The sequence below is a fragment of the Dreissena polymorpha genome, chromosome 7, assembly GCF_020536995.1.
Source record: "Dreissena polymorpha isolate Duluth1 chromosome 7, UMN_Dpol_1.0, whole genome shotgun sequence".
Lineage (NCBI taxonomy): Eukaryota > Metazoa > Mollusca > Bivalvia > Myida > Dreissenidae > Dreissena > Dreissena polymorpha.
In genome coordinates this window covers 61778480-61806356 of record NC_068361.1, presented here as the reverse complement: position 1 = coordinate 61806356, position 27877 = coordinate 61778480, and the positions used below count along the sequence as shown (strand labels likewise).

Genomic DNA, 27877 nt, shown 5'->3' with positions numbered 1-27877 from the left:
AAATAATCCTTTGAAAGATCAGCATAGCTATTCAGTATAAACTTGCCAATAATGAACAATGTAAAAAGCTTTATTGAACGTTTGCACTAAGACATGTCCGCGTGCTTTAACTTAAATATTTTTTTTATTTGTAATTTTATACTGGATACATTTGGCATTTAACGATAGAGCCATTCGCACATGTTTGATTTGGAGTCATATTCAAATTTACGTTTAACATGATAATCGTATCTTTCTCATGTTTATAAGAGAATTTTCCTTAGTGCATTAGCTTTTTCGTTTTTCGGAGGCATTTAGCCCCCTTCTAAAACGTATTAGTATAGTGTAGATTTAACAAGTGCAACGGAATATTCCCTTGTTGCGGTCGCACCCAGAGAGTTTTTAAAGGTTACGCGGATAGCGTGAGATACGGGAAACGCTTCGTTCTAGGGACAATTATTGGTCTTAACATGTCTTATTTAAAGCACAGACTATAAAGCATCTCGGTAAAATGTTTTAAAGTTAACTTGCGACGAAACACTAACCGCTCTCTTTTCGTTTCCGTTCGGGATATATACGTTAACCTCTATATATATGTACATTTTTAATCCACGCATTTAGAATAAGTTTTAAATTTAAGATCGCGATATAAAATGCCAAATTAGGGACAAAATTGAAACGAAACTGTTATTTTGTAATTGAAATGAAAAGGAGGATTGTAGTTTGTTCCGTCAGACAATCAAGATGCTTATTAACTTTGTATATAGACATCTCAGCGTTTATATACACTTTATAGCACACAATTTTAACGTGGTAAACAATGACTGACACCATCTGATATATAGTTACATGTGCCAGAAACGATCTCTTTGCCTATTTGGACGTAACATAGAACATCGCGGATCCTGTTTTATCGAACGTAGAAACATTGCAAGATTGGAGAACTGGGCATTTTTAAATTACTGTTTAAGTAGCCACAAAAAGGACATGGGACTATATAACACAAGCTATCATAATATATTTAACAAGTATTATACTGCATAATTTACATAGTGATAAGTATTCTTTCTTTACTGTTTAAGATGTTCATGACATGTTTATTTGTTGCTAATATAATATTGATGATGGTTTATACATATACAGTGTTAAATTAAGATTAATATAGTTATTAACGCCCTTAGCTGATCTTCCGAGTATGAATTAAACATTTGTAATTCATAGTTTATTGTTGAATATACAATCGTGAAACCAGGAAAAAATAAATATCAATCTTCAAACAGTTACTTGTTTCTTTTATTACTTGCACATGTATTTAAATTGCTTTGAATGTTCGATGGGTTTTCTGTCATGTCATTCACAAAAGTTAAAAATTAATCTATTTTTAATTACAAGCTCGCTTCTTATGTATATGGTATTGGTATAAAATGTCTGCATATAAAACTTAAAGTATATATCTTTGTTTTTAAATTTGAAGATTATTTCCCACGAAAATGATAATGTTTAAATACAGATCATGCATAACAATTTTTATGTTTTGTTTATGTTTTCAAATACAACAGCATTGCGTCACATCAAACTTTTATTGAACTTGTCATATGCGTGTATACTATAATAATATAATATAATATACTAAACTCAAACAAAACGAGTATTTCGCAAAGTATTTCGCAAAATAAAGTTAAAATATAACGCTCAGAGTTCCTTATAGAAATAGCCAAAATGTCAACTCTAGATGTGGTGTGGTAACATTATATATTTAACGGGAATAAAAATTCATGTTTTTATTTTTTGTGCCAAAATATATTCCATGTGAATTTCCCGCCACGATATCCGAACATTTACGAGCGAACGCGAGATCGGCTTCTGACAGCGTCGGAAGAACGACGCATTAATGAGAACTACTTTTCGTAGGTGTAGTCTATTCGATTATGTGTATTGATTGTAATTTCAATATACAATTTAAGATTATGTCAGAATTTTGTATTGTTGTGCATTCCCGAAACATATGAATATTTGAGTCAAGCATCATGCAACAAACAGCACATCAATTTGATGGTTTTAGACCGATTTGCAGTAAAAAGCTATTGTTTGAAATTAATCTCATTATATATTTATAATGGAATTCCCTGAGTTTAATATCGTCACTAAGCAATAGAGGTTTAACAGAGATACTCTTAAACTCTATATTCTTGCCGAAATATTACCCCATTTCATAATGGACTCAACAGTGTCGCAAATGTTTAAAAGGATTCATTTGTAGTAAATACATTTGCAAATTTGTGTTTTTTTTTTCATTTGTTAAATTAGGTATTTTGGTTATTGATAACTGAAATTTTATCTTTTATCTTTTAAGGATTTCTTTCCAATTTCATGGGACAATTTGAATTAATGTATAATATTTGAGAAATTCGATATTTTCGTAATCATTGTTGTTTAATTTGATCGAAAGTGTTAACATTTGCAGGTCTATAGTCATACAAATGTTTAACAATGTCGGTACCTCTGCCATGCATTTTTTTTAAAAACAAAAACAAAACAAAACACCGATGTGTTTATTTTTAATATATGAATTATTCCAAATGATTTCTTATCCTTTATTATCTACATTATATTTAATATTTAGTGTAGCCCAAGAAATATAAACAAAAATAAGAATTGATTTTTTTATGATTTAATATCATTTTGCTTTATATAACGTTTCAGAATGAACAAGTTGCCATAGTGTTCTATTAAAGGGGCTGTCAACCACGACGACGAAGAAAAGAAAAGTTGTAAAATACCGTATTTTTTACAAACAATAGTTTATATTTATTAAAATATCACGACTGGTATATTACATTACTTGAGAAAAAGTTGTTACGATTTAATATTTTCAGTATATTCGGTAAAACATTTTACTGGGTATGTCTACCAGGTAACTGCCAGTTAACTATAAATAACGCCAGTAGATTGATCATCATCGTCATGTGGTAAACCCAGTAATGCAAATTGTGCATGCGTAGTGTATTGTATATATTTTATACATAAAATGAACAATCTACTTGCTTTATTTATAGTGTGTATATCGTTATGTCACATATTTTTGCGATGTACTTTCGATTTCACATCGCGAAATTTTATGATTGAATATACGAATTGAAAATATGAACTTTTTTCAAGTAATGTAATATACCAGTCGTGATATTTTAATCAATATAAACTAATAAGTGTACAAAAATACAGTATTTTAGAACTTTTCTTTTTTCGTTATTCGTGGTTGACAGTCCCTTAAAAACTTTAAAAAGAATAGTATTTTTTCCGATTAAAGGCAGTTAAACGTTCTATCATGTTGGTAGACAGTTAAATGCCTGTAATTTAATTGAAATATTGTGTTCCGTAATAGCTTCTGTTGTGTTGTATTCCCAACGATGTCGCGCGTTCACAGTTTCATTTACATTTTGGGGCAATATTTTACTTTTGCATGAGTAAATGAACTTAGTGTCATAACTGAGCACTTGTTATTGTTTAGTGTTAATCATGACCTGGTAAAAATTGTAACAGGTTCTGATGAGGTGTTCAAAGGACTTATGGCTGTCTTCAAGTGGGAAACATTTATCATCTGCAAATAGTGTTGGTTTTTATTTCAATGTTGCATAATTTGACTCCTTTAAAATTGTGATCATTTCTTATATCGTTAGCTCAAAACTATATGCATATTATAAAAATGTTGGGTTTGAGGGGACCTCCCTGTTTTACGTCCTTTTTAATGTTTAAAAAATCTGAGAAATAACCGTTAATAGTTATACATGAATTTGCATTGCTGTAAAATAATTTAACGCAATTTAAAGTAGACTTACAATACTCGATTGTCCATTGACATTTGAAAACAAAATAGTGATCCAGGCTATCAAAAACTCTTTGGAATTCCAAAAAATGGTCCAGTTTGGTCATGTTCATTTACTTTGTCGATTATTAAATTTATATTCTCAACAATATATTTCCCTGAGATCAATACTATTTGGTCTCAGTAAATTAACTTTTCAAGGATTTTTATGTCCCCCACCACTATAGTGGTGACATATTGTTTTTTCCCTGTATGTTGGTTGGATGGTTTGTGTGTTTGTGTGTTTGTTTGCTCCAACTTAAACATTTTGCGATAACTTTTGCACAATTGAAGATAGCAACTTCATATTTGACATGCATGTGTATCTCATGGAGCCGCACATTTTGAGTGGTGAAAGATCAAGTTCAAGGTCACCCTTGAAGTTCAAAGGTCAAATATTTAGCTTCAAAGCGGCGCAGAAGGGGACATTGTGTTTCTGACAAACACATATCTTGTTTAAAATTCTAATTGTAATTGAGTCTGATGCAATTTTGTAATCCACATTCAATAAAGACATGGCCGCCAGTTACGTATGGAAACAAAATATTTTGCCTTTTCTGGCAATTAAGTATTGAACTGGTAAAATGTATATGTCTTTGATTTTGACAGTTTTCTGCGCCAAACAGAATATTTTATTACCAATGTATAACTAGAGTCGTAAAAGAATAGAATTTCATAAAATTCTGTATAAGAATTGAGATATTAATTCCCTAAAATAAACGGTTTGGAAAGTTCAAAACATGAAGTTTTGTGATTTAAATACCTTAACGTCGCATGCGAGTGATCGAAACAACACTTTAGCAACAGTTTGTTACCACTTGAGCACGGATTTGCTCTTGTCTATAAATACTTATCTTTGAAAGCTTCTAAAATGGCGGAACTTAGCAGTCCAATCGTTAATCTAAATGCTGGCATTGCATACGCGCAATTAAAAACGAAATGTTGAAGACTGCTGATACGAAGAGAGGCTTAATAATACTTACAGATGGCAGATGTACGGGCGATTCAAATAACGTAGCGAAGGCATGAACAAATAAGTCATGTTATATCCGAAAATATCAAATAAATGTCAAGTTATAATTTCGTAATTACAAGAAATCCGGTCGCAATTATAAACCCGCGTTAGTAATATAGGACTTCGCCAGAGACAGCGTCCAGTAATTCCATTTTTGCCAGAAACAAACATGTACGCAGCGCAAGTATTTGATGTTGAACAGTTTATTTGTATTTAAGTAAACATGAAACGACAATACAAACAGTAAAACAGTTACCGTCATTGTTTGCTTCGTAGAACATTCTACAGACAAAGTATCTTCCAGTTCGGCTTGTCGTCGTTGTAACTGTTCGTCTTTCTCCAACAGTCCCTGAAGACTAGAAACGATGTCAGCCATATTAGTTTTATTAAGAGTAAGGGTTTTATTTTTAGATACAATAAAATAATTACTTAAAACACAGAAATTGGCGACTAATATGTCCTGCATCGAACGAATTAAAATATTAAATGTAACACATACTCCACAACAAGATTGTAAAGGAAAACCGAGTATTGTATTCAATTTGAAGTGAGAATACTTTCTGAAACGTTTATTGCTATTCGGACAGCACCGCTGCATGCATAGAAATTGTGAGTGGTTGTCAATGCTTTGGTGAACAAATAGGTAATGATGCACAGTGGAGGATTCACATTGCAATACGCTGTTTCGGTTAGCACCATCCATAAAATGATTTAGATGTCCTCTACATTACATTTTAATGCGCATCTTTAATGTACATCGCACCTTTTAAGATCTCCTGTCGTTCCATGTTGTCCGAATTTTAACAAAAAATTATCTTTCATCGTTTGAAGATTTCTGAAAATACAGATGCAAAAAGCAACATCGACATGTCCTTCTCGTAAGAAAATGTATAATAATTATAAAAAGTAAGCATGTATCTTAATATATTTAAAAACACAACATAGACAACATCATCGTTTTACAATAACAGATAGTACCTTATTCTTCTTTGTAAAACGCAATTTATTTTGTCACGGATTTGAATTTTGCCTTTATCTCGTTGCAATCTGCAAAACAGTGCTTTGGAGTTAAAAGTAGTATGCATTTCACTTATATATAATATATGCTGGTAAATTACTGATAAAGAAAACTTTGAATCCTAAAAAACATATCACGACTTTTGTTGTAATGCATGCATAAAACAAGGAAATAGTGCTAAGTAAAATAAATCAATTTAAGTATCTGAATGAAATTAAGCTTCGTTCCGCAATAAGCCGAATGTCTTTTTGAAAAATAACAACAACATAAAACAAAAAATATTTTCTTTACGACCATAAGAAACATATTGTATGATGCTAGTCATCCATGCCCATTCAAACCTAGGACAAGATAAAAAATCATATCAAATGTATGGTAGAAATACTTAATGTCCATATGGTACGGCAACTACTTAAGCTATAACTGCTTTTCAAGACCGATTAAATAGAGTACATCTTACATAATGTATCATGTTTACTACTTCTTCCATTGTCATTTGGCGTTGTATTTTTTCCTAAGTGTTTTAAAGCAAATAGGTCTTGAAATCGTAATCATAGTTAAAACGTAAAATGTTAAATTTGCACGTGATATAATAGCCATAAAAAGGAGTCGTATCGTATGCGCCAGACGTATGTCACTTACTTTATGTTTTGCTCGTTTTGTTTGATTTCATTTTCTTTCATGATTCGCTTTACACCTTCAATTTGTGCCATGTAATTTTCTCCATTAGTACGACATATTTCAGTCATGGTTTCAACTGACTTACAAATGAATTTTCTGAAATAGTAACATGTAACATAGTTTAACAAAGTAATTCAGTTTAAACGTTGATAAAACTTATGTTCAACTATTAGAAATATTCTCATGATACTTTATACATGTAGCTCATGTTTCAATGAATATAACACATTTACAGAAGTGATTGCTTTTCTTTTCTCAAGTCCAAATGCGTATGGTTAATTTACTGCACATGATACTGCAATAAAACAAAATATCACTTTGTATATGTTCCTTTTTTTTGCCACTTACTTGATTTTTTGCTGATTGTGTGTGTCATTTTCTGTCATCATTCGTTTTACATCTGCAAGTTGTCCTGTGTAAAATCTTTGATTGCTCTGACATATTTCATGCATGGTGTCCACTAATTTACAAAAGTAATCTCTGAAATATATTCACATTAAATTATTCAATAAAAACTGAAAGAAAACAGGTATTCAGGTAGATTTTCAAAAGTTTTTCGAAAACGTTCAATGCATTTATTAAATAAAACGTCACACGATATATAGTTTATCGAAATTAATCACTTAGTATATATCAATTGCATTATTCACAAACTTTTTTTCTTGCCCATTCTGTTCGTTGTTATCTCCTTTCATCATTTGCTTTACTTCTTCAATTCGCGCCATGTAACTTTCTCCGTTGCAACGACAAAGTTCAATCATGGTTTCTAATGATTTACGAATGAACTCTCTGAAATACGTTCAAATTAAAATATTCCAAAATGGGTCGAAGTGATCAAAATTATCTTAATAAAAAGTTTACAAAACATTTGTGAACCTAAAAACAAAATGTTACAGTAATGCTATATAAAATCTATTTGAATTAATATTAAAGATGTACATATGCGTCGTGAGTGACAATGTTACAGATGTTCAGACAAGAAAATAAAATACATTACTGTTGTTGTTCATCTGTGCTGTGTGTTGCTGACTCATCAATTTCCGTCTGGCATTAAACACACGTATGCATGAATTACGTATGAAATTGTAAGAAGGGAAGTATACAACTACCTTCGACAGAATGAGTCAAAGAAATACACACCCAATACTTTCTAAGATGTATTATTCTATCATAAGGCGACTGATACCAGAGAAATAAGCACAGTCTCGTTTTTTTACTATGATACATTTGTTATAAGTATACTTATTGATGTTTGTGATTTTACATTGTTTCCAAATATCAAATACACTACCACTTTAAATAAAACTCTTAAATTTATAGAAAGTTGTATGTTCTTTCTCATGTTGTTATATTCCTACTTTAAAAATCAATGTTTTGTCTACCGTATGTTTATCCAGTGTTTTTGCGTCTAGATTTAGTCCCTGTGCCGTAAACTTTGGCGGTGTAATAGATCCTTGGCTGAAAATAATTCACATTCAAAGAAGTAAGAAATATGTGAAACGCGAATGTGTTATTGTAATCGCCAGACCAAACAACAAACCTAAACCAAATTTTCCATTTGTAAATGTTGTTTGTAATACTTTTCCATCGATTGTTAAGTTAATATTTGAATGTTTGAGTAAATAATTTATGTACGTTTTCATTGAATGCTTAGTTCCAGTTGTAAACTTAATTGTGTACACATACAAAATAAGCATCACGCTTCTGAAATGATAATTTCCGTTTTTATATATCTTCTCATTACATTAATTGAAAATAAAAAAAGATATCGCATTAAATCAGTGTTAATTAAAAATAAAATCTTGAAATTTTTACCAAAATGTAAATTCGCCAAAAAAATAAATTGTTGTTGAAAACAAAACTTATGTAATAACGAAAGCTATTATAAAAACTGAATATGAATTGATACTATACCTTTCAGCTTGGTAGCCTAAACCGACAGAGCTCGAAATATCCGTTGGCTATGAATGAAACAAACTCTTTGTAGTACACTTATCTGACAGTTATGACATTTGCGCATACCTTATTTTATACTCTGGAATCAACATATTTTCAAGAAAGCAACATACAGTTTTGGTTATTGCTGCTCATATGCAAAATAATCTCAAGTCCTAGTGCATTTAGTGATGTTTGTTTTACCCACGAGTTCTATCAATACAATTTAAAGTTTGCGGGGAGGGTCAGGCGTTCCGCAAGCAGATCGCCAACGTTTAAATAAAAGAGCTGTTTGCCCAGTTGGTAGATTAAGCCACTTTTTTTGGCAGAAACGATTGTGTTACTCTAAATCTACATACAAAAACACACGGATAAAATCTTCTATTAATTTAATGGTGGACTTGTGTATATGTTTGTTGTTTTCCAAAATAACAGATGCACTTGCATTTGAGTTAAACAAATTTTGACTCATTGAGCTATCTCCTAATGTTTTAATATTAAATGTTTTAATTACCAAGCTTTCAATTTGTACCATTGGATTGGCTTCTGTTTTTACCTTTGGACTTCGTCCCTGCACCGTAGCCCTTGCCGGTAAACCTTGTTCTTGTAGTACTGACGTTATTGTCAAAAAACCGTCGCCTTGTTCTGGGGTCGAAGACTTTGCCGATTTATCTTGTGCTAATAATATTGGCTTTGCCAATGAATCTTGATCCAGCACCGTTGAAGTTGCCGGTATATCTTGGCCCAATACCGTTGACTCTGCCGTTTTATCTTGATTAATTACCTTAGACGTTGTTGGTATATACTGTACCGTTGACTTTGCCGGAATAACGTGTGCCTGTGCCGTTGATTGTGGTGATATATCTTTGTTAAGCGCTGTTGCCTGTGTCGGCAAACTTTGTTCCTGTATCGTTGACTTTGTCGGCAAAACTTTTTCCTGTATCGTTGACTTTGCCTTTATAAATTGTTCATGTACCGTTGACATTTGCGGTGTATCTTGCCACAGTTCTGTTGACTTTGTCGGTATAGCATGTGTTTGTACCATTGTCTTTGATGGTGTTCTCTCTTCAATTGCCGTTGACTTTGTCGTAGTAACGCCTTCATGTTCCCCAGGCTTTGATGTTCTAACATGTTCGTGTGGCGTATGCTTTGGTGGCATAGCTTGTTCCCGAACCCCATGTATTGGTGACATAACTTGTTCATTTACCGTAAGCGTTGGTGACATAATTTGTTCCTTTACCGTAAGCTTTGGTTGCATACATTGTTCCTGTACCGTAGGCTTTGATGGCATAGCTTGTTCCCGTTCTCTATGTATTGGTGGCATAACTTGTTCCCTTATCAGAGGCGTTGGTGGCATAATTTGTTCCTTAACCATAGGCGTTGGCTGCATACCTTGTTCTTGTACCGTAGGCTTTGGTGGCATTGATTGTCCCTGTACCGTAGGTTTTGGTTGCATACCATGTTCATGTACCGTAGGCTTTGTTGGAATAGCTTGTTCCTGTACCGTAGGCTTTGGTGGTATAATTTGTGCCTGTACAGTAGGCTTTGGTGGAAAAGCGTGTTCCTGTACCGTAGGCTGTGGTTGCATATATTGTTCCTGTTCCGAAGGTTTTGGTGGCATAGCTTGTTTCTGTATCGAAGGATTTGGTGGCATTGCTTGTTCCTGTATCGTAGGCTTTGGTGGCATAGCTTGTTCCTGAACCGTAGGCTTTTGATGCATACCTTGTTCCTGTACCGTAGGCTTTGGTGGCATAGCTTGTCCCTGTACCGTAGGCTTTGGTGACATATATTGTTCCTGTATCTTATGTATTGGTGGCATAACTTGTTCCTTTACCGTAGGCGTTGGTGGAACAACTTGTTCCTCCACCATAGGCTTTGGTGGGAAAACGTGTTTCCGTTCCATAGGCTTCGTTGGCATAACTTGTTCCTGTACTTTAGGCGATGGTGGTATAACTTGTTCCTGCAAAATTGACTTTGCTGGTATAACGTGTCCTTGTTCGGCCGACTGTGCCGTGTTAATTTGAATTTGACTGGAAAACAAAATATCATTTTATCAAACATATGCATAACGTTTGTAACGTAGGTTTTTATTTTAAAAGATTATTATATAATGATTGAATTATAAATATTTGAGTGCAAATACATAATAAAAGTTAAATCTTTTGTAACGTCAATATCGACAAATAAAGACAATCAATCAATATACCTATGCGCTTGTTTTGTAGGTCCGCCATAATTGGTAATGTTTGTCGCCTTGAAATGTAACAAACTTAATGTTAGAGAATAAGCGTTATTGAAACCACTTATACGTACTTCGGGTTATTGACTATATAGCCGGTTGGTTGGTGGCAATAAATTCGTGAGCTATACTTTCCAGCAAGTATCTTACATTTACGTTTATAAATGTTCAAATACACTCGACTTGTTTTATTAATAAAATTTTCTGAAATTAGGTTGTGTTAAAAATCAGAGTCTTATCGAAAGAAGATTACTATACAATTTTGGATTGCCTTTACAATTTGCAGTAAGAATGGTGTGTCCTAACTTTACATAATCAAGACATATTTTTTTCGAGACAGTGACAGGCATGACACTTTACTAATCGGTGCATAAGATATTAACATATTAACATAAATAACATAAAACAGGTCCTGCAAAGGTATGGTTGAAAGTTATCTATATGACTGAACTGATACATGTATATGAAAAACTGAAGATCTGATTCAGTTTTAAGTGTAAATATTGCAAATTAACCTTCATACATAACACCAATAAGATAAATATAGTATAAGACGGTCATCGCACGGATATATACGAATACCGTGTAATAGTTATTCACCTTAATTAAGCGATTATACAGCCTAGTAGAATATTTTAGATAACAATAAGCTATTTCACACAGATAACGACAAAACCAAACAATTTTGACAATATCCACATAACACCAAAGGTTTGGAAAATGTTGAAGCATGTTATTACATGAAGAAACGGCCAATAAAAAAACACTCTTTATGTTGTACCGTTTGATTATCCGTTGCTTTGGCGGTTTGAGTGTTATTCTGTAGCGTAAATTTGTCAGTTTCAACAGGTGGCTGACTGAAAAACATATTTTGCATAATGACACCATGTTCTTCCAAACAAAAAGCCGTAATTTATAAAAAGATATTAATATGTATAATAACATGATACTTATTTCAAATTGTACATTTGTCGCCGGAATGTCCTATCCATATAAGCTGAAAACTCTCTTTAAATAACTCATCATTCGACGAACTGATCCCATGGGGAATGCAACTTTATTAATAGTCGTTATTAAATGGACTTGGTCAAATTTGCAAGATTCTTAGTATGTTCTGTTCATTTAGTTCAACGTTTGATATTTCACCAGTTCATTTTAATTGGACTTTATAAACAGTTACTCAGTTCGATTATATTCATACACACAATACCATTTCTCCCATATTTAAAATCAGTACGTTTAGTATAAAAATTGATTATAGTCACTTTTAACAACACATATAAAACCATATTGATGAAGACCGTATATATGTTGACTAACAAAATACTTCAAGTTCATGCAACATTCGCCTTTTTGCGGATGGATGTTAAGATACAGAATCATTTGAACTTAAATAGCTTACATGCGCATCAACAAAAATCCGTATACCTTACAGGTTCAGGTTTAGACCTATCAGGCTTTGTATTGTTCGCCGGCTATGAAAAGACAAACACAATGATATACACACATTTAATGGCATGCGCATTTATATTTGCAATGAACGTTTATTGCGTGTATGTATTGTGCTTGTAAGTTGTTTAAGACATTGATCCCATTTGATGACCAATTTTGATCCCAGGGACATTATTGGAACAGATTGTGTAGATAACAACAATACCAAAATGTAATCCAAATACTGCTTATGTGGGCTTTCTGGTATCAGATATATGTTTCCAGCTATATGGTCAAGTATTATAAATCACATTATGTCACATGTTTCTGTTATCAGTTTTAGCCTTGTATTATTAAAAATATATATATATATATATATATAATAGTTAACACCATAAATATTACATCAAGTTAAAAAGGTTCTCTTTCAAATATCGATGTACGAATTCGCATTTAATAAGCCGTCACAGATCTTTAGAGTGAGAGGAAGATTTGACACTAAAATAAGTCATTATGAATAAGTAATGTCATATACCCATTGATAAAATTAACAAGCAAAACAAGTAAAACGATAAAAGCTGATTACTTTTCACATATATTAAATTGTACAAGGGATTCGAAAACACTAAATATTGATCAATCGTATATATAATCAATAATTTAAAAATCAAAATGTTATTCAAAAAAGCTAACAAAAAACGGTCATTCAGTCTGCAATATATCATATTCGCATGGTTTTTCCGACGGGTGTTGCTGGCTACATTCGGTTAACTGTCATTGTCAAGGAAAGTATACATCAGTTACAAAATAATGTTATCACTTTTGAGATTTGAGTAGCGCGGGTGGTGCTGCTGAGAACAATCCGTTCTGACATATGCGGACTTGGCCAAACCCACTCGGTGCGTGTGGGTTTCGTTGTTGCTCACATAATGGACAGGTTGGTTTTCCTATGGGAAATTCGCTTCCATCATGATCTCGACAACTAAAAATCGCGTTTCGCAATATAATCTCGCACAAGCGTCATAAGCATGGAAACACATGGACGCACAATATACAACCACCGCTCACTCTCGCACGCACACATAAACGCGCGCAATACACGAGTATGCACAAATTAACACACGTGAGTATCGAGCACATACCACGTGGTCATACGTCCAAGCGCCCGTATGTCTTGCAATCTGAGAATAAATCATATTCTTTAAAATAAACTTTCCTGAACGAATACATATCTGTTCGGTATACACTATCAGCAAAGCCAGCTCGAACGAAAATATTAAGTACAAAAGTAGTCTACACGTCGGAAATTATCGTACACCTGACAGAGTGGTCTCCCTTTATTATAATTTGCACCAGAACGTCACCTGTATTATTGGTTCCATGTTATAAAATAACGCTGTATATGCACAGAAAGATCATCGAAGAAGCAACCAAGTAAAATGCACTTAAGAAATCACAGAAGTAAATAGTATTAAAAATTAACATTTCAATATTGTAAAGCTGAACGCAAATTCCATTACACCAAAAACAATTGGTATCCAAAAAGGGACTGATCATAAGCTTTACGGCGCATGAACAAGGACTTGTTTCCACAGCAAAATAAAAGAAGAAAATATACAATTGTAATTTAACAGAATTCAAATGCAAGTTGTAATATGTCAAAGTGACAATAAGCAAATACAATTGTCATTTAGAAATATAAGGTTATCGGTCATTAACAAGCGTGCACTGGCGGATAAACCCTTCCATACATATTTAACGTAAGTTTTAACGTATTTGGTTAGAAGCCTTCCAAGCAGGATTTATACTTATTTGTTAATTAAAATCTCAACTCGTAGAATAAAAATCATGATACCTTTTGATTAGGTGGTCCATATGCATAAGCATCAATATCAGATCCGTATGAACTTCTCTCATGTTCATGCATCTGACTGAAATTAGTATCATACATATACGTTCTTAAAAATAAAATATCATGTTTAGCAGATTCATTACGCATTTAATTATCAAATTAGGAAGAGGTTTACCTTACACTTTAAGGAACACTTTTTAAACAATCAAAGATATATCTGAGACAATATAGTTATATTTGACATACCTATCAGGATCACCTTCTGTAGAAAATCTGAGTGTTTTGTCAAAAAGATTCCTTCTATCTATCATTCGTCTGACAAAAATGGAATATGGTCGTTTGTACTATTTTAAAATTATACAATTATAATGATCTACATACACACACATACATAAGGAAGTGTGTAACGACTTGAATAATGCATTTGTAGATAGAAAATACCCCTTTTGTAGTCATAAACTCCAAAAAGACCAACATATTGGTTAACAGCTATAATGCGTTGCAAGTGTGCTTTGAAATATGTTGTTTTCGACCAAGAAGACATATTAATAATTCAGAGTTATACATAAAACACAGATTTTGTACTAACCATTTTAAATACCAGTATACATTAATGTTTAGCCATGCGTCTCGAAAGTTTGACAGTTGACATTTATTCAATTGGATTACAGAAAGGATATTTGTTGGAATTTCGATTTTAATTGACGAGTGATCATAGAAAATATCGATTTTAATTCACGAGTGATCATAGGAAATATTTTCACATTTTAAAGAGTCTATTAACTGGAGCATGCCGCTTAAATAATGACGTCATTTCGTCGAAACAATGGAAAATCGGTTATTTTCACTGTCATTTTTTGACTGTTTAAAAAAATGAAATATCAGTTTTAATTCACTGATATTTTTCTATAAACCACCGAAAAGCATCAAATAAATAGAGGATATTTGTTCATGTCAGTGTAAGATAGTTTGTTATTTCACGATCGATCATAGAAAATATATTTTCACGAGTGGAGTGAAAATATTATTTTTCTATGATCACGAGTGAAATAACAAACGATCTTACACTAACAAGAACAAATTTTCTGTTTCGTGTATGCCCCCTTTTCAAAAAAATAATTAACAGCTGTTTCCCGTTCGCTGAAAAGTTACCTTTTTTTCCGTGGCGTGCCTCAATACATTTCAATTCACAAAATGACGTCATTAGTGTTTGTTATACCAGCGAAATTCTCCGGTTAAACTCCTTTACAATGTAAATAAACGGTGAAAAAAAGGATAAAATAAAAAGAAAATGTGTTGGATTCGGTGGGATGTCGATTTTAACAAGCTAGTACTTGTTAAGGTTCATGTAGAGGCTTCATTTTGAAAAATGTGGGTCCCCAAGCATTGAACTCAAATTTGACTAAAGGAAGAGTGCCACATTGAAAATGTATACATATATGCTTTAAAGGATGTTTTTCCTTCAAACTGCTACCAATTTTGTACATCAACGTATCATACCATCCACAAAATCAATCAAAATACAAAGCGATTTTAACACTAAAATATACATTATTTTCAAAAATCTGAATCATGTTTATTCCACGTATTTCGGCGGAAAATTATATAACTAGTGAATAATATCGACATTGACGAGGGCAAGTTACGCTTAAAAAGTAAAAAAAGTTTACATATCTAGAAATATCAAAACTCGAACACATGTCATTTCATCACCATGGGGGCAGCCATTTGTAAATTCATAACATAGAAAGAAACATGCTAAAAACTAACTCATCGCCTAATTGACATTCCAAACGGTTGACGATGACAAATGCATTGGATTGTAATCTTTCCGTTGATGTTTGAAAACTGCACGATCAGACCTCATAAACACTCAAAAGAATAACTATGTAAGAAGCATTTCACCAATGTTTACAATTGTTGTCGAATCACAATACTTATATTATTGCGCATAAAATAGTACGCTTACAGACTGACAGAAGGATCGATACGTAACTCCGTTAAATTCATCACGGTATACTATTCTATTGATAATATATAATAACACATCGCTTTAACAATCTAAAAGGAGAAATAATTCTTTTAAACAAAGTTTTTAATAACGAAAGTGAAAACAACGGAAGTTAGATGGATATTCTGTGAGATGCACTTCGGCTCCAGAAAAAACAATACAAATAAACTAAAAAAGACGTGTGGGGGACAATTTTCAGCTGGAAAATATTTGAAATAGGGTAAGTGATGATATCTCTACGTGGTCATTTCTGTTATTGAGTGCGATCTCTTGCTGATTAATGTTAATAGTTGTTTTACTAGTTGCGAACCAACTGTCAAAATATGTTTGTGTTTTCTCAGGTATGTGTATACACATACCCGGTTTTCTCACTACTGCACGTGGTTTCGACCGATTTGTTTTGCACGTTTTTCTACGGAGCACAGCGAGGGCCACGCTTTCAAAGTGGGTAGAAGTAATCGAAATATAAAATCAATCGGTTTGCCAATTTCTTTATAATTCTTTACAATTTTATATGTCGTCTGCAATCTATTTCAATTTTAGATGGTTTAAATTTGCAATTTGGTTGAGAGGTAAATAACAAAATTGTTAAGCCTTTAAAAAAGAATTGTGACCCTTACTATCCACCATACCTGGATTTTTAAAAAGTAGTTACGTTTTAGTTATTTTTAGAACTTTGTTTAGGAAATTTATCCAAAATAGGCAGTTGAATAAAAACTCATTTGTTGTTTTATGACAATAATTTTCTGTGAAATGTTGCTAACTTGACCTTGTATATGTATATAGCTTTGTATTTATTCAACTTAAGGTAGTGCATATCCTTCCTAACTTTAGATTGAGATTTTGTAAATTAGTGTAAAAATGTATTGGTTTTAAACCAAAATATGAATAAAGCACACAAATATTGAATGGCAAAAATGTGTTTATGTTATTCTATCCGTCTTTAGCTTTAAAATGATATATAGTTTGACCATATTGTACCACATTGAATGAAGAAAAACCAAAGCGAATTTTTAATGAATTTTATCCCCCCCATGAACCTTAAGTGTGTCGAAGAAGGGAAGTAAATTTTGATATGATAATCTAAACATAAAAAAATAAGTTCCGAAAATGTATTATTTTCAACGGTGAAAATAACAATTTGTTTATTTTCATTGCTGCTATTGTACTGCTGAAATGTCATATTTTATCATTATGTATAAAAGAAACAGATTTCTATTATAGCTTGCGAATATAAACATAACTCTGGCCTTTGTGCATGAATATATGAATATGACTTACATTTCCGATATGGAAGTGAATTAAAGGCGATTGAAGAGTACCTAATTATGTATACTGTTATTGTCCCATTTAACAAGAGCAAAACGCATTTGAACAAAGTGCATATATAGAACACAATCCAAGCGTTTAAAACATTCTAATGTTTACAAATGCAATGATCGTCGAGCAAAAGATAGTTGTTTATGTATCTAAACCACAACAAGCCTTTCTCTTGTGTCGAGCTTATTCTAAATAACATCTTAAAGGGATATATGTTTTGCGTATGTTCGTCAGAAAAAGACAATACAATGTAAGTGCCATTGTGTGTTTTTTCCGACGCGTTGAAGAAAAGTTTAAACGGCGTGGCTTGAAAAAAATTCAAAATGTTCCGTCCCCCAATGGAAATCATAACTTTTCACTTTAGCAGACACGCTTGATACGTTTTGCGTTTTGGTTTTTATTTTGTTCAACACATTAAAAGAAATGCTGCATTGGGTTGATAATTTACGGTTTGTATCTATATACGGTCAATTGATTTGAAACATAAACGCTTAATTCATGTATACATTTAAAAAAAAACAAATGAACAAAGAGTGAAAGTCAAAAAAGTAGTCCCTATGTAGCTGCGTTAAGGCAAGTAAAAGTTCATACAACGGCTCGTAATTGCTCCATTACTTCATTACAACAGGATGAATGATAAAACATGTTTGTTTCAAATAAATTGTGTCTTCAGAAAATAAACTGCAGAGCATTTCGCACGTGTGAAATAATTTAAACTCAGGGTCTCTGAATGAGCGCAGAATTTTACGTCGCAAAAAAATAAGTGTACGCTAGTCAAACGGGAAATTATTTTCTCATTCATAATTCAATAATATTGCATAATTTTACGATTTAAAACACGTGTTTTGTTAAAGTGTATAGGTCGCTTACTACTCTTAGAAAGTGTGAAATCAAACTTATCCATACGATATATGTGACTGGAGTTTGTTCAAGCCGAACTAACAACTGAATCTGTTGATGTGTTTAATTAACAGAAATATCAGCCCTTATATGACTGTACAATAAAAGGGCATCCGAGACAAGCAAATGTGCGCTTGTTTGAATCGGGCTATACGGTTTAAGGAGCACTTGTATGTTATAGACCCATCGGAGATCAGTTATTGGCTAAGTAAAATGCAGTATCAATCCTATTTCAATCATATAAAATATTCATTTGAAGTCATGCATATGACTTAATTATTTATTACACAACTATTGAGCATAACGTCGTCGCTTTTATATGAAAACTTTGTTAAGAAAAATCTATTAAGTGTTAACACAAAGTTTCAGCTTACAATATGTTTATTCAAGGGGTCATTGGTCTTTCACGTTTTTAAACTTTTAACACTATTTTTTTTTACATGCAAACATGGTCAGAAATTTTAAAGTAAATACAATAAATATGCTTGATTCAAGGAAATAAAGAAATCGGAAAAATTGGAAGAGCTTCATTTACAATCTGGCTACATATTCACACATTAAAATCATTATATTTGGTTTCACTCAAACAAACTAATAAATTTGGCGCAAACTGAGCATTATTTTATGTATACCGTTTGTGTTCAGTTTATTCAATCGTTCATTCCGATAACTTTCGGTGTTCAGTGTACGCTTTTTCTATTCGCCTATCCTATATTAAAATATTCAAACATTATTTTAATACGTTTGGCTGCGGCGACAAATATACATTGAGTGTAAAATTCTGGAAATAAATAAATTCGACCAACGGGAATTTATTCTGAGTATGCTCACAACCTTAATATTAACATGATTGCGTTGTAGCGTTTATCAACAAATCGTGAACTCATAACGCACATGCAATTATACAAAATCACTTATAATAAGAAGCAGAAGCATACATTTAAGGTTTTCAAATCCAATAATATTTACATTAAATATATAAAGGCAATAAACAATTAAAGGCCTTATGCTTTCAATGACTAATGACCTGTTATATTAAAGTCTACATGAATCACAGATGTTAGTCCTTTCCTCATGGAAAGTAAAGGACGAAATAAATCAATAAAAAAACGAGTGTAATGAAATGCGGACATACCGTTGCCGGTACCATTCTTCATCCAATCTAGAATCCCGCTAAAACAGAATAACTCGTATAATTCACACTTAAGAGAGTAATATACGTGGTGCTTCGTATAAAAATCCGCTCACTCTTATTAGTATTATTTAAATCAATATACATGTTATATATTTTGATATGACAACTATTGAAATAACGCAAATATTATTTTAGAATGAGGAACACTCGTATCATTTTACCTTGTTTTCGGCCATTCCTTATCTAGGATAATACATCAGTAGGTAACAAACTATCGGAGATAAGTTGTAGACAACCTTTGTAGATACAAAACTGGAAAATAAAGAATTTTAAGCGGTATATGCAACATGAATATAAGACAATGTTAATTTGTGTGACCGCATTGTGTTCGTCGCGCACTGTCAACATCTACATGCAGCTTATCAAGAAATCAGAAACGTCATCCTTCTTTAAAATCACTCAATGTGATATTAACTTATGTCCAAAGGATAGTTAAGTTTAAAAATTAAAACGTTTGGGGTAAGCTATGCAACTATGTCTCACTCAACATTTACCATTAATTTGGTAAAAAACGAACAATAATACGGAGGTTCCCACGTTAAGAATTGATTAATTATTTTAAGTAAATAAATAAACCGTGTTAAGTTTAATGACTCTATCATCTATTTTTGGTGGACGATTTTACGTCTGTTATAGAGGATCCTTTAATCCATTGGCCGCCTCCTCAACTCCCTCCGAAGAGCGGGTCGCAAAACGCGTATAGAATAGACAAAGCTGTCTAAATTGGGAAACCAACAGTACGATGTTAAAAAAATAAATCAAATGTAAAGTTCCATTGCTCTATCAGCTATTTTCAGACGGTGGGAAGTTTGATATACCCATCAACAAGGGAATGGACGACCGTCCAACCTATTTCGAGACCCAGAAAACGTTATGCCTATCCTAAAATGGCAAAGCGTCTGGTACTGAATGCCATCCTAGCTGAACTATAGAAATACAGAGGGACATCCTTTACTGCCAGGCTCCACCAGATGTTGCTTATTATGTGGGAGACTATTCCCCAAATAATTCAAATATGATTCCATCATACATTTTGTACAAGCAAAAAGGAAACAAACAGACCTGCTAGATCCACGGAGGCATATTCCTGGTCACCGTTGCATTATGCTTACAAATACAAATGAAAGGCAATTGAAAAAAAATGTTGTTAATGTATGTGAACGCCCTTTAATTTAATCCGTGCAATGCTTACATAGTTGTATCACAATTGTGTTATTGCGTGCAAGATTTGCATAGTAATGACTGTCTTGGCGGGCATAATTGAGGAAACTCTGGTAACACACGGCTTTATTTGGCAATGTGGGAAAAGCTAGCAGAATAAACGATTCAATTATTTTATAGTTGCATGGTAAAAACTAGTGTGTACATAAAAACAATTAGATCATAATCCTTACAAAACACAAGTTTTTGTTCAAATGGAAAACATTATTCCGTTTTGACGCCAAAACAAGTGTACCTTTTGTAAGTCCAAACAAAACGGTGCACTATTATGATGTTATAGTAATTTAAGTACGTTTCTGAATTCAAAGTCTTATTAAATGCACAGTTGCTACCATAAAAACTCCAGAAGAATTACACTTATAATAAACACGCGTAATATTCCTCCATTCACAATGGAAACAACAATTTACCTACTATAAAATGAATATCTACAGTACATTTAGAAGCCCCCACACACTCAACGTCAACGAATATTTTGTACAATATTTCGCAACAATAACGTTAACACATACACAATCAATGTTCCTGATAGCAATAATCAAAATTTCAACACCTGATGTGGTCGAGTGACATAAATTTTACACGATACAACATGTTCTTTGTTTCAAATATATTCAACACATTATCAATAAACATCTGGTGCGAAATTGAATGTCAGCAAATGCAGCATGTTCTATGGACTATAAATTTCTAGCACAATCAATATATACATCACAAAATAAATAAATCAAAATATGAACTGTAAAAAAGTGGCATGTATGACCCATGACACTCTGTATATCAAGTACAAACTAGCCATTATGCAATTGTATTCTTCGATTTTCTTATCGATGCATTGATAAAATCATACACGATAGATTATTCAATTTAAATAATGGTTGGTATTGTTATTTGTGTAATAACTCACTACGAATAATAATTTATATTATATTTATGTTTCCATTTGCCTGTTTTTATGGGCGAAATAAGTGAGTTCGGGTATGGAACTGTACGAGTTTAATGAAAATGAGATCCATCAACCAATAGAAGGCAACTAATAGAAGAGGTGTTTTACTATATATTTTTATATAGTAAAAGGACATCTTAGTTTTTACCCTATGACATATTCCCCCCTGTTAAAAGATGGCGTCCCGACATTTTACAACATATATATATAGGAAAGGCGTCGCAACATTTTAGGATAAAATTATATGTAAAAGACAGGCGTCGCAACATTTCACGACAACATTATATATACATACGTCTCGTAATTACAACAATCGCGGCATGCGGCGAGTATTTATGTGCATCTTAAACACGGCTAGTGTTTTAAATTTCTCGTACATTATAAAAGTCAATAATTATGTCATTTTAATGACATTTTGCAAACGCAAACAATATACCGCTTTCAATTAGTAGACGGAAATCGGTAGTAAATATATAATATGTTTCGAAATGTCAAAACACTTAAGATCTATGCATAACAAAAGAAAAATAAACAATATTTGTACATTGATATGATGCTAAAACAATTGTCCGACCAGCGGAGCATCAAAAGTAATAACACGTGCAATGTATTTGCATATATAATAAGGATAAAGCCGTGATAGAATGGCAATTATACTTGTAGGTCATAGTTTTTGACAAGATAACCCACCGCCGTTATAAAAGATGCATCGTAGCGAACAGCTTCTTTGCAAACACAGCATCGTAAATTTTGGCATAGAAGGATGTTTAATGCATCTTACATTAAAATCGGGCTTATTCTTTATCCGGTAGGTTCATCCTGTGTTAAAGATTGGTAAACGAACAACAATCGACAAACAAAAAGCACTATACATTCTCAATCTCTAGAGTATTCCTGTCCTAAGGAACCACCAATGACTGGCTGGACAGTATTTTGCACATATTGGACAGCTTTTTGTCTCCGGCCTAGCTACGCCCCTCAGGCGTCTCGGGTGGAATGACAATTAACTCGAGGTTCTGGTCTTAATGTGTATTGGTCAGATCCTGTAGTAAGAATAAGAATAAGAATAAGAAGAAGAAGAAGAAGAAGAAGAAGAAGAAGAAGAATCATAATAATAATAATAATAATAATAATCATCATCATACAACAGGCAATCACAGTGCATTATAAAATAGGCGGTTTGATGAGCGAGAAACTCTAACATCATTCACATGATAAAATACAAAATACAAATACACAATTTGAGCAATTATATAGTAATGTATTAATAATATTTACCTGTAGGTTAATTATTAATCCCTACAACAATGGATTTGAATGTGCAGATACAGATGATCTGTACTTTCTGTACGGCCACGATCAGTACGTGTTCGTTGTCTTTGTGTGTCTGACAAAGTGCGGGAAAGTAGCAAAGTAGTCCGGTCAATAGTATTAGTACTCCTGCAAAACGATAGGTTACAAACTACTATTCTTACTACTACATAGGAATGCTATCTTTCTTCTTACACTAGAAGCAAAGTAAATTAAACTAAAATCTAAAACATAATTAATACTGAATACACAAATGAATACTGAAAGGTAACTAATAGAAGAGGTGTTTTACTATATATTTTTATATAGTAAAAGGACATCTTAGTTTTTACCCTATGACATATTCCCCCCTGTTAAAAGATGGCGTCCCGACATTTAACAACATATATATATAGGAAAGGCGTCGCAACATTTTAGGATAAAATTATATGTAAAAGACAGGCGTCGCAACATTTCACGACAACATTATATATACATACGTCTCGTAATTACAACAATCGCGGCATGCGGCGAATATTTATGTGCATCTTAAACACGGCTAGTGTTTTAAATTTCTCGTACATTATAAAAGTCAATAATTATGTCATTTTAATGACATTTTGCAAACGCAAACAATATACCGCTTTCAATTAGCAGACGGAAATCGGTAGTAAATGTCAAAACACTTAAGATCTATGCATAACAAAAGAAAAATAAACAATATTTGTACATCGATATGATGCTAAAACAATTGTCCGACCAGTATGCTAAAAATGCTAACACGTTGTTACATCTGGAATTTGCCACTATTTTGCCACTTTGGAGCGCGGCGGTTCCTGGTCGACCTAGTCGTACTTCTGGATTCACGTCATCATCGGATGGTGTATATTTTCCTCGCTTCTGTGGGATGACGTATTTTGTACCGGCTGTAGCGACATCCTCTAGAACAATATCTGAGGGTTTTCCATCAGTTTGTCTTAGGGGTAAGATAAGATTCCGATGGAGTCTTCGAACACGTCTTGCTCTTGGATCATTCCTTTTAACGTCATAGACGGGAATTTCAGGGTTTGGTTGATCCAAGACAACGTAAAGGTAATTCTCCCATTTGTCTGCTATTTTCTTCTTGCCACGAAGGGTAACATTACGTACTAGGACAAGATCGCCGGGTTTAATTTTCGCGGCATGCGCCTTTCGGTCGTATTGTCGTTTATTGACCTCCGCCGTTCTCTTTGCTATTTCCTTAGCCGTTTTGTATGCGTGCGCAAGACGCTCACGGAGTTTACGTGCATATTCGTTCGAACATCTGGCATTGAGGTCGTCGATATCGAGTCCGAGAAGAATATCTATTGCTAGCCTTGGATGACGACCGAACTTTAAATAGTACGGGGAATAGCCTGTACTATCATGAATGGTAGCATTATACGCATGCACCATTGGCCCGACGTGATCCTTCCAGTTACTCTTCTTGTCTTTGTCAAGCGTTCCCAACATTTTAAGTAGTATCTGATTGAATCGCTCGACCATACCATTGCCCATAGCGTGGTACGGCGTAGTACGTGATTGATTCACAACTCCTAGGCGACATAGTTCTGTCATAAGGCTCGACATAAACTTTGCCCCCTTGTCGCTATGGATCCGTTCCGGAAAGCCGTAATTCACAATGAATTTCTCGAACAAAACTCGAGCGGTGGTCTTGGCTGTTTGATTTGTCGTTGGGTAGGCCTGGGCGTATCTGGTAAAATGATCTGTTACAACAAGAATATGTTCGAACCCGCCTTTTGATCGTTCAAGACTTAAATAGTCAACACAGATCATATCCATGGGTGCTGACGTGAATATCGGGACCAAAGAAGCTGAATCAGGTGCTGCCTTTCGTCGAATACACCTCGGACAACTTGCAACTTTGTCGCGAACGAAAGTATCAATTCCTGGCCAGTAGAACCTCTGCTTGAATAGTGACATAGTTCGATCTCTGCCCTGGTGTCCAAGGTCATCGTGTAATGCCTGAAATACCTCATCTCTAAGTGCAGAAGGCAATACCAGTTGATGATACTGTTCACCGAAAAGAGTGCCTTTACGGTATAAAACACCATTTCTGAGTTCCAATTTATCCCAGTCTCGTCGATACTTATCTACCGCACTTGTGCCCAAAGCCCGCGAAGCTGACGGCCTGGTGCCTTTGTGTACATGATCAATAACGACGGAAATGACTGGATCCTTCGACTGTGCCTCTATCCAGTCCTTAGAACTCAAAGCGTATGACAGTAAAACTTCATCAGGAACTTGTACACCTGCCTGAGTTTCCACTTCTGATATACTGTCGGGAATTACCGTACTCACAATGACTGGTAACGCTTCCACTGTCGCTGCCGTTGATGTTGACAAAGCTTGGAAGGTTGGTGGATCAATGATCAAGCGACTTAAACCATCTGCATCGGCATTATTCTTCCCTGGTCGATAGCGCGTTGTAAAATTATAATTGGCTAACGCTGCAATCCAGCGTTGACCCGTGGCGTCGAGTTTTGCAGTGGTTGTAACGTATGTAAGTGGATTGTTGTCTGTAACTACCTCAAATGTTGCACCGTACAGGTAGTCGTGAAACTTTTCGTTGATGGCCCATTTCAATGCCAAAAATTCAAGTTTATGCATAATGCTTTTCGGCCGGTTTGAGCGATCTACTGGCGAATGCAATGACTCTGTCTTGGTCATCTTGATGCTGGTAAAGCACAGCTCCCAAACCAGAACCTGATGCGTCCGTGTGAAAGGTAAATGGTAGGTCGTAGTTGGCGTAGGCCAATATCGGTGGGTTGACCAACTGTTTTACTAAGGCTTCAAATGCCTCCTGGTGTTCATCTTCCCATTTAAACGGCAATTTCTTTAAAATCTTTTCACTGCATTTACTTTTAGTGGGCTGTCCAATAAGTAAATTGTTCAATGGTCGAGCAATTTTCGCAAAGCCTTTAATAAATCGCCGATAGTATCCAGCGAAGCCCAAAAACTTCCTTACTTCTTTGACACTGGAGGGAACTGGCCAGTTGGCGATTGCTTCGATTTTCTTTGGGTCAGCTTGGATACCATTTGCAGAGACCACATGACCAAGAAAAGTTGTCTGGGTTTTGAAAAATTGACATTTCGAAGGTTTTATTTTCAAATTGTAGGAGGCTAATCGTGAAAAACACTGGTTTAGTCGACTTATATGAGTACTAACGTCAGACGAAAAAATGATGATGTAATCGAGGTATATTAAGCAGTCTCGAAGGTTCAAGTCACCCATACATCGTTCCATGAGCCTTTGAAAGGTAGCGGGGGCATTGCAAAGACCAAAGGGAAGCCTGTTACATTCGTAAAAGCCCAGTCCACCGCATTGAAATGCTGTTTTCTCTTTGTCCGATTCCTCTTGTTCGACCTGCCAGTAGCCTGCCTTTAGGTCCAACTTGGAAAAGTATTTGGCTCCAGACAAGAGGTGTAATGTTTCCTCGACCCTTGGTAATGCATAGCTATCCTTCTTTGTTCGTTCATTCAGACGACGAAAGTCTATTCAGAAGCGAATGCTGCCGTCTTTTTTTCTTACGATGACACAATTTGAAGACCAAGGGGAATTTGATTCTCGTATGGCTCCTACGTCTAACATATCCTTCAGATGCTCCCGTACTTTATTAAACAGTGCTGGTGGTATTCTTCTATACGGTTCTTTGAATGGTTCTTCATTAATAAGATTGATTTTATGTTTCACTGCCTTTGTATGACCCAAATCCAAATCCGACGTTGGGAATATCGACTGCCATTTTTCAAACAAATTGTAAACTTCTTTCTTTTGATCTGTTGTCAATTCTGAATCATCTAGATCGATGCCGTACTTCTCCTTCCTATTTTCATATTGTCGTTTGTTTTTTGATTCTGAACCATCCATGTGATTGATATTCGCACTCACAGGTTGACAAATAGGCGCTTCTCTCATAACTTCAACTTCATTCGATTGGCAAAGTGTCTGTTTCGCTTTAATTTTTATGGGTCTGGCTGTAACGTTGCAAATTCGTACTGGTATTCTTGCTGTCTTCCCCGGGTTATCAATACTGACCACCCTAGGACAAACGATGGCGCTATGACATGGTATGTCTTCAACGGTTTCGGTAACAGCTTCTGTTGCGAGTCCTTGTTTTCTGTAGAAACCGGTGACAGTTCTGCTCTCGCCAGGATGTAAAGTGATCGGTTTTGTTGCTGTAACAAGTCCCATCTCTGCATTTACGGACATAAAACCAGCTTTCCATATCTCATTTACAGTTGTATTACCAGCCCAGGGTTTCATTTCTCGTAGAACATTCTTTCCTAGTAATACATGAGCAGTGCCATGATATTCTTGCACTGGAACTACGAGCAATACGGTTTCTATGGGCTTCTGCGTAAACTCAGTCTCAACATTTGCAGATATGTATCCGCTATATGGAATTGAACTGCCATTTGCACATTTCAGTTCTACACCGAATTCGTCCATAGAGTGCAATATTGGCTTTGGTAACATGGTGTTGTAAAATATTTCCGTTATAGTGCTTACGTGTGACCCGCTATCAATGAGTGCCGTAGTGTCATGTCCATCTAATTTGATCGTGTCTAAATTGGCATCACCTATCATTCGTTGTAAAATATCTTCCTTCTTAAGTGTTTTGGAGTTTATGGTATCCTTGTTTGTTCTGCTCTCATCCAATTCCTCGATCAGAGCCTCTTCTAGTTTAAATTTTGCGTTCGATTGTTGTTATTATTTCTGTTATCAAATGTGCCATTGTTATCGTGGTTTCCTCTGTAGCCATGGGATAATCTACCATTTCCTGTGCGGTATCCTCCTCGACTTCTGAAGTTCGTGTTGCCTCTATAGCCTCTGTACGATTGGCCTCTGTTATTCCATGTACTTGTGTTAACTTGATCATTTGGTTTCTGTCTTTCCTGTGTAAGGGCGTTTATTTTCTTCTCCATCCCCTTCATCTGTT

General features: G+C 34.2%; 2 protein-coding genes across 2 annotated transcripts in view; both read right to left on the bottom strand.

Moving 5' to 3' along the window:
* Positions 1 to 25604, bottom strand: part of LOC127839760 (uncharacterized) — a 33945-nt gene extending 8341 nt beyond the window's left edge. The window contains exons 1-16 of the mRNA XM_052368146.1: positions 23677 to 25604; positions 14259 to 14327; positions 14016 to 14091; positions 12158 to 12204; positions 11511 to 11586; positions 10697 to 10743; positions 9047 to 10520; positions 8470 to 8516; positions 7938 to 8013; positions 7553 to 7599; positions 7210 to 7344; positions 6904 to 7035; positions 6517 to 6651; positions 5835 to 5903; positions 5620 to 5691; positions 5113 to 5212 (exon numbers count right to left, since the gene is read on the bottom strand). Of these exons, the coding sequence (XP_052224106.1) occupies positions 5113 to 5212; positions 5620 to 5691; positions 5835 to 5903; positions 6517 to 6651; positions 6904 to 7035; positions 7210 to 7344; positions 7553 to 7599; positions 7938 to 8013; positions 8470 to 8516; positions 9047 to 10520; positions 10697 to 10743; positions 11511 to 11586; positions 12158 to 12204; positions 14016 to 14091; positions 14259 to 14327; positions 23677 to 25604 (4530 nt within the window). The remainder of the gene's footprint in view (positions 1 to 5112; positions 5213 to 5619; positions 5692 to 5834; positions 5904 to 6516; positions 6652 to 6903; positions 7036 to 7209; positions 7345 to 7552; positions 7600 to 7937; positions 8014 to 8469; positions 8517 to 9046; positions 10521 to 10696; positions 10744 to 11510; positions 11587 to 12157; positions 12205 to 14015; positions 14092 to 14258; positions 14328 to 23676) is intronic.
* An 829-nt stretch (positions 25605 to 26433) lies between these two features.
* Positions 26434 to 27525, bottom strand: LOC127839759 (uncharacterized). The gene has a single exon (XM_052368145.1). The coding sequence runs from the start codon at positions 27523 to 27525 to the stop codon at positions 26434 to 26436; it is 1092 nt and encodes a 363-aa protein (XP_052224105.1).
* Between the last annotated feature and the right edge of the window lie 352 nt (positions 27526 to 27877).

Coding starts and splice junctions, on each gene's coding strand:
- LOC127839759 (XM_052368145.1), bottom strand. CDS start 27,525: ATGATAGGTGATGCCAATTTAGACACGATCAAATTAGATGGACATGAC.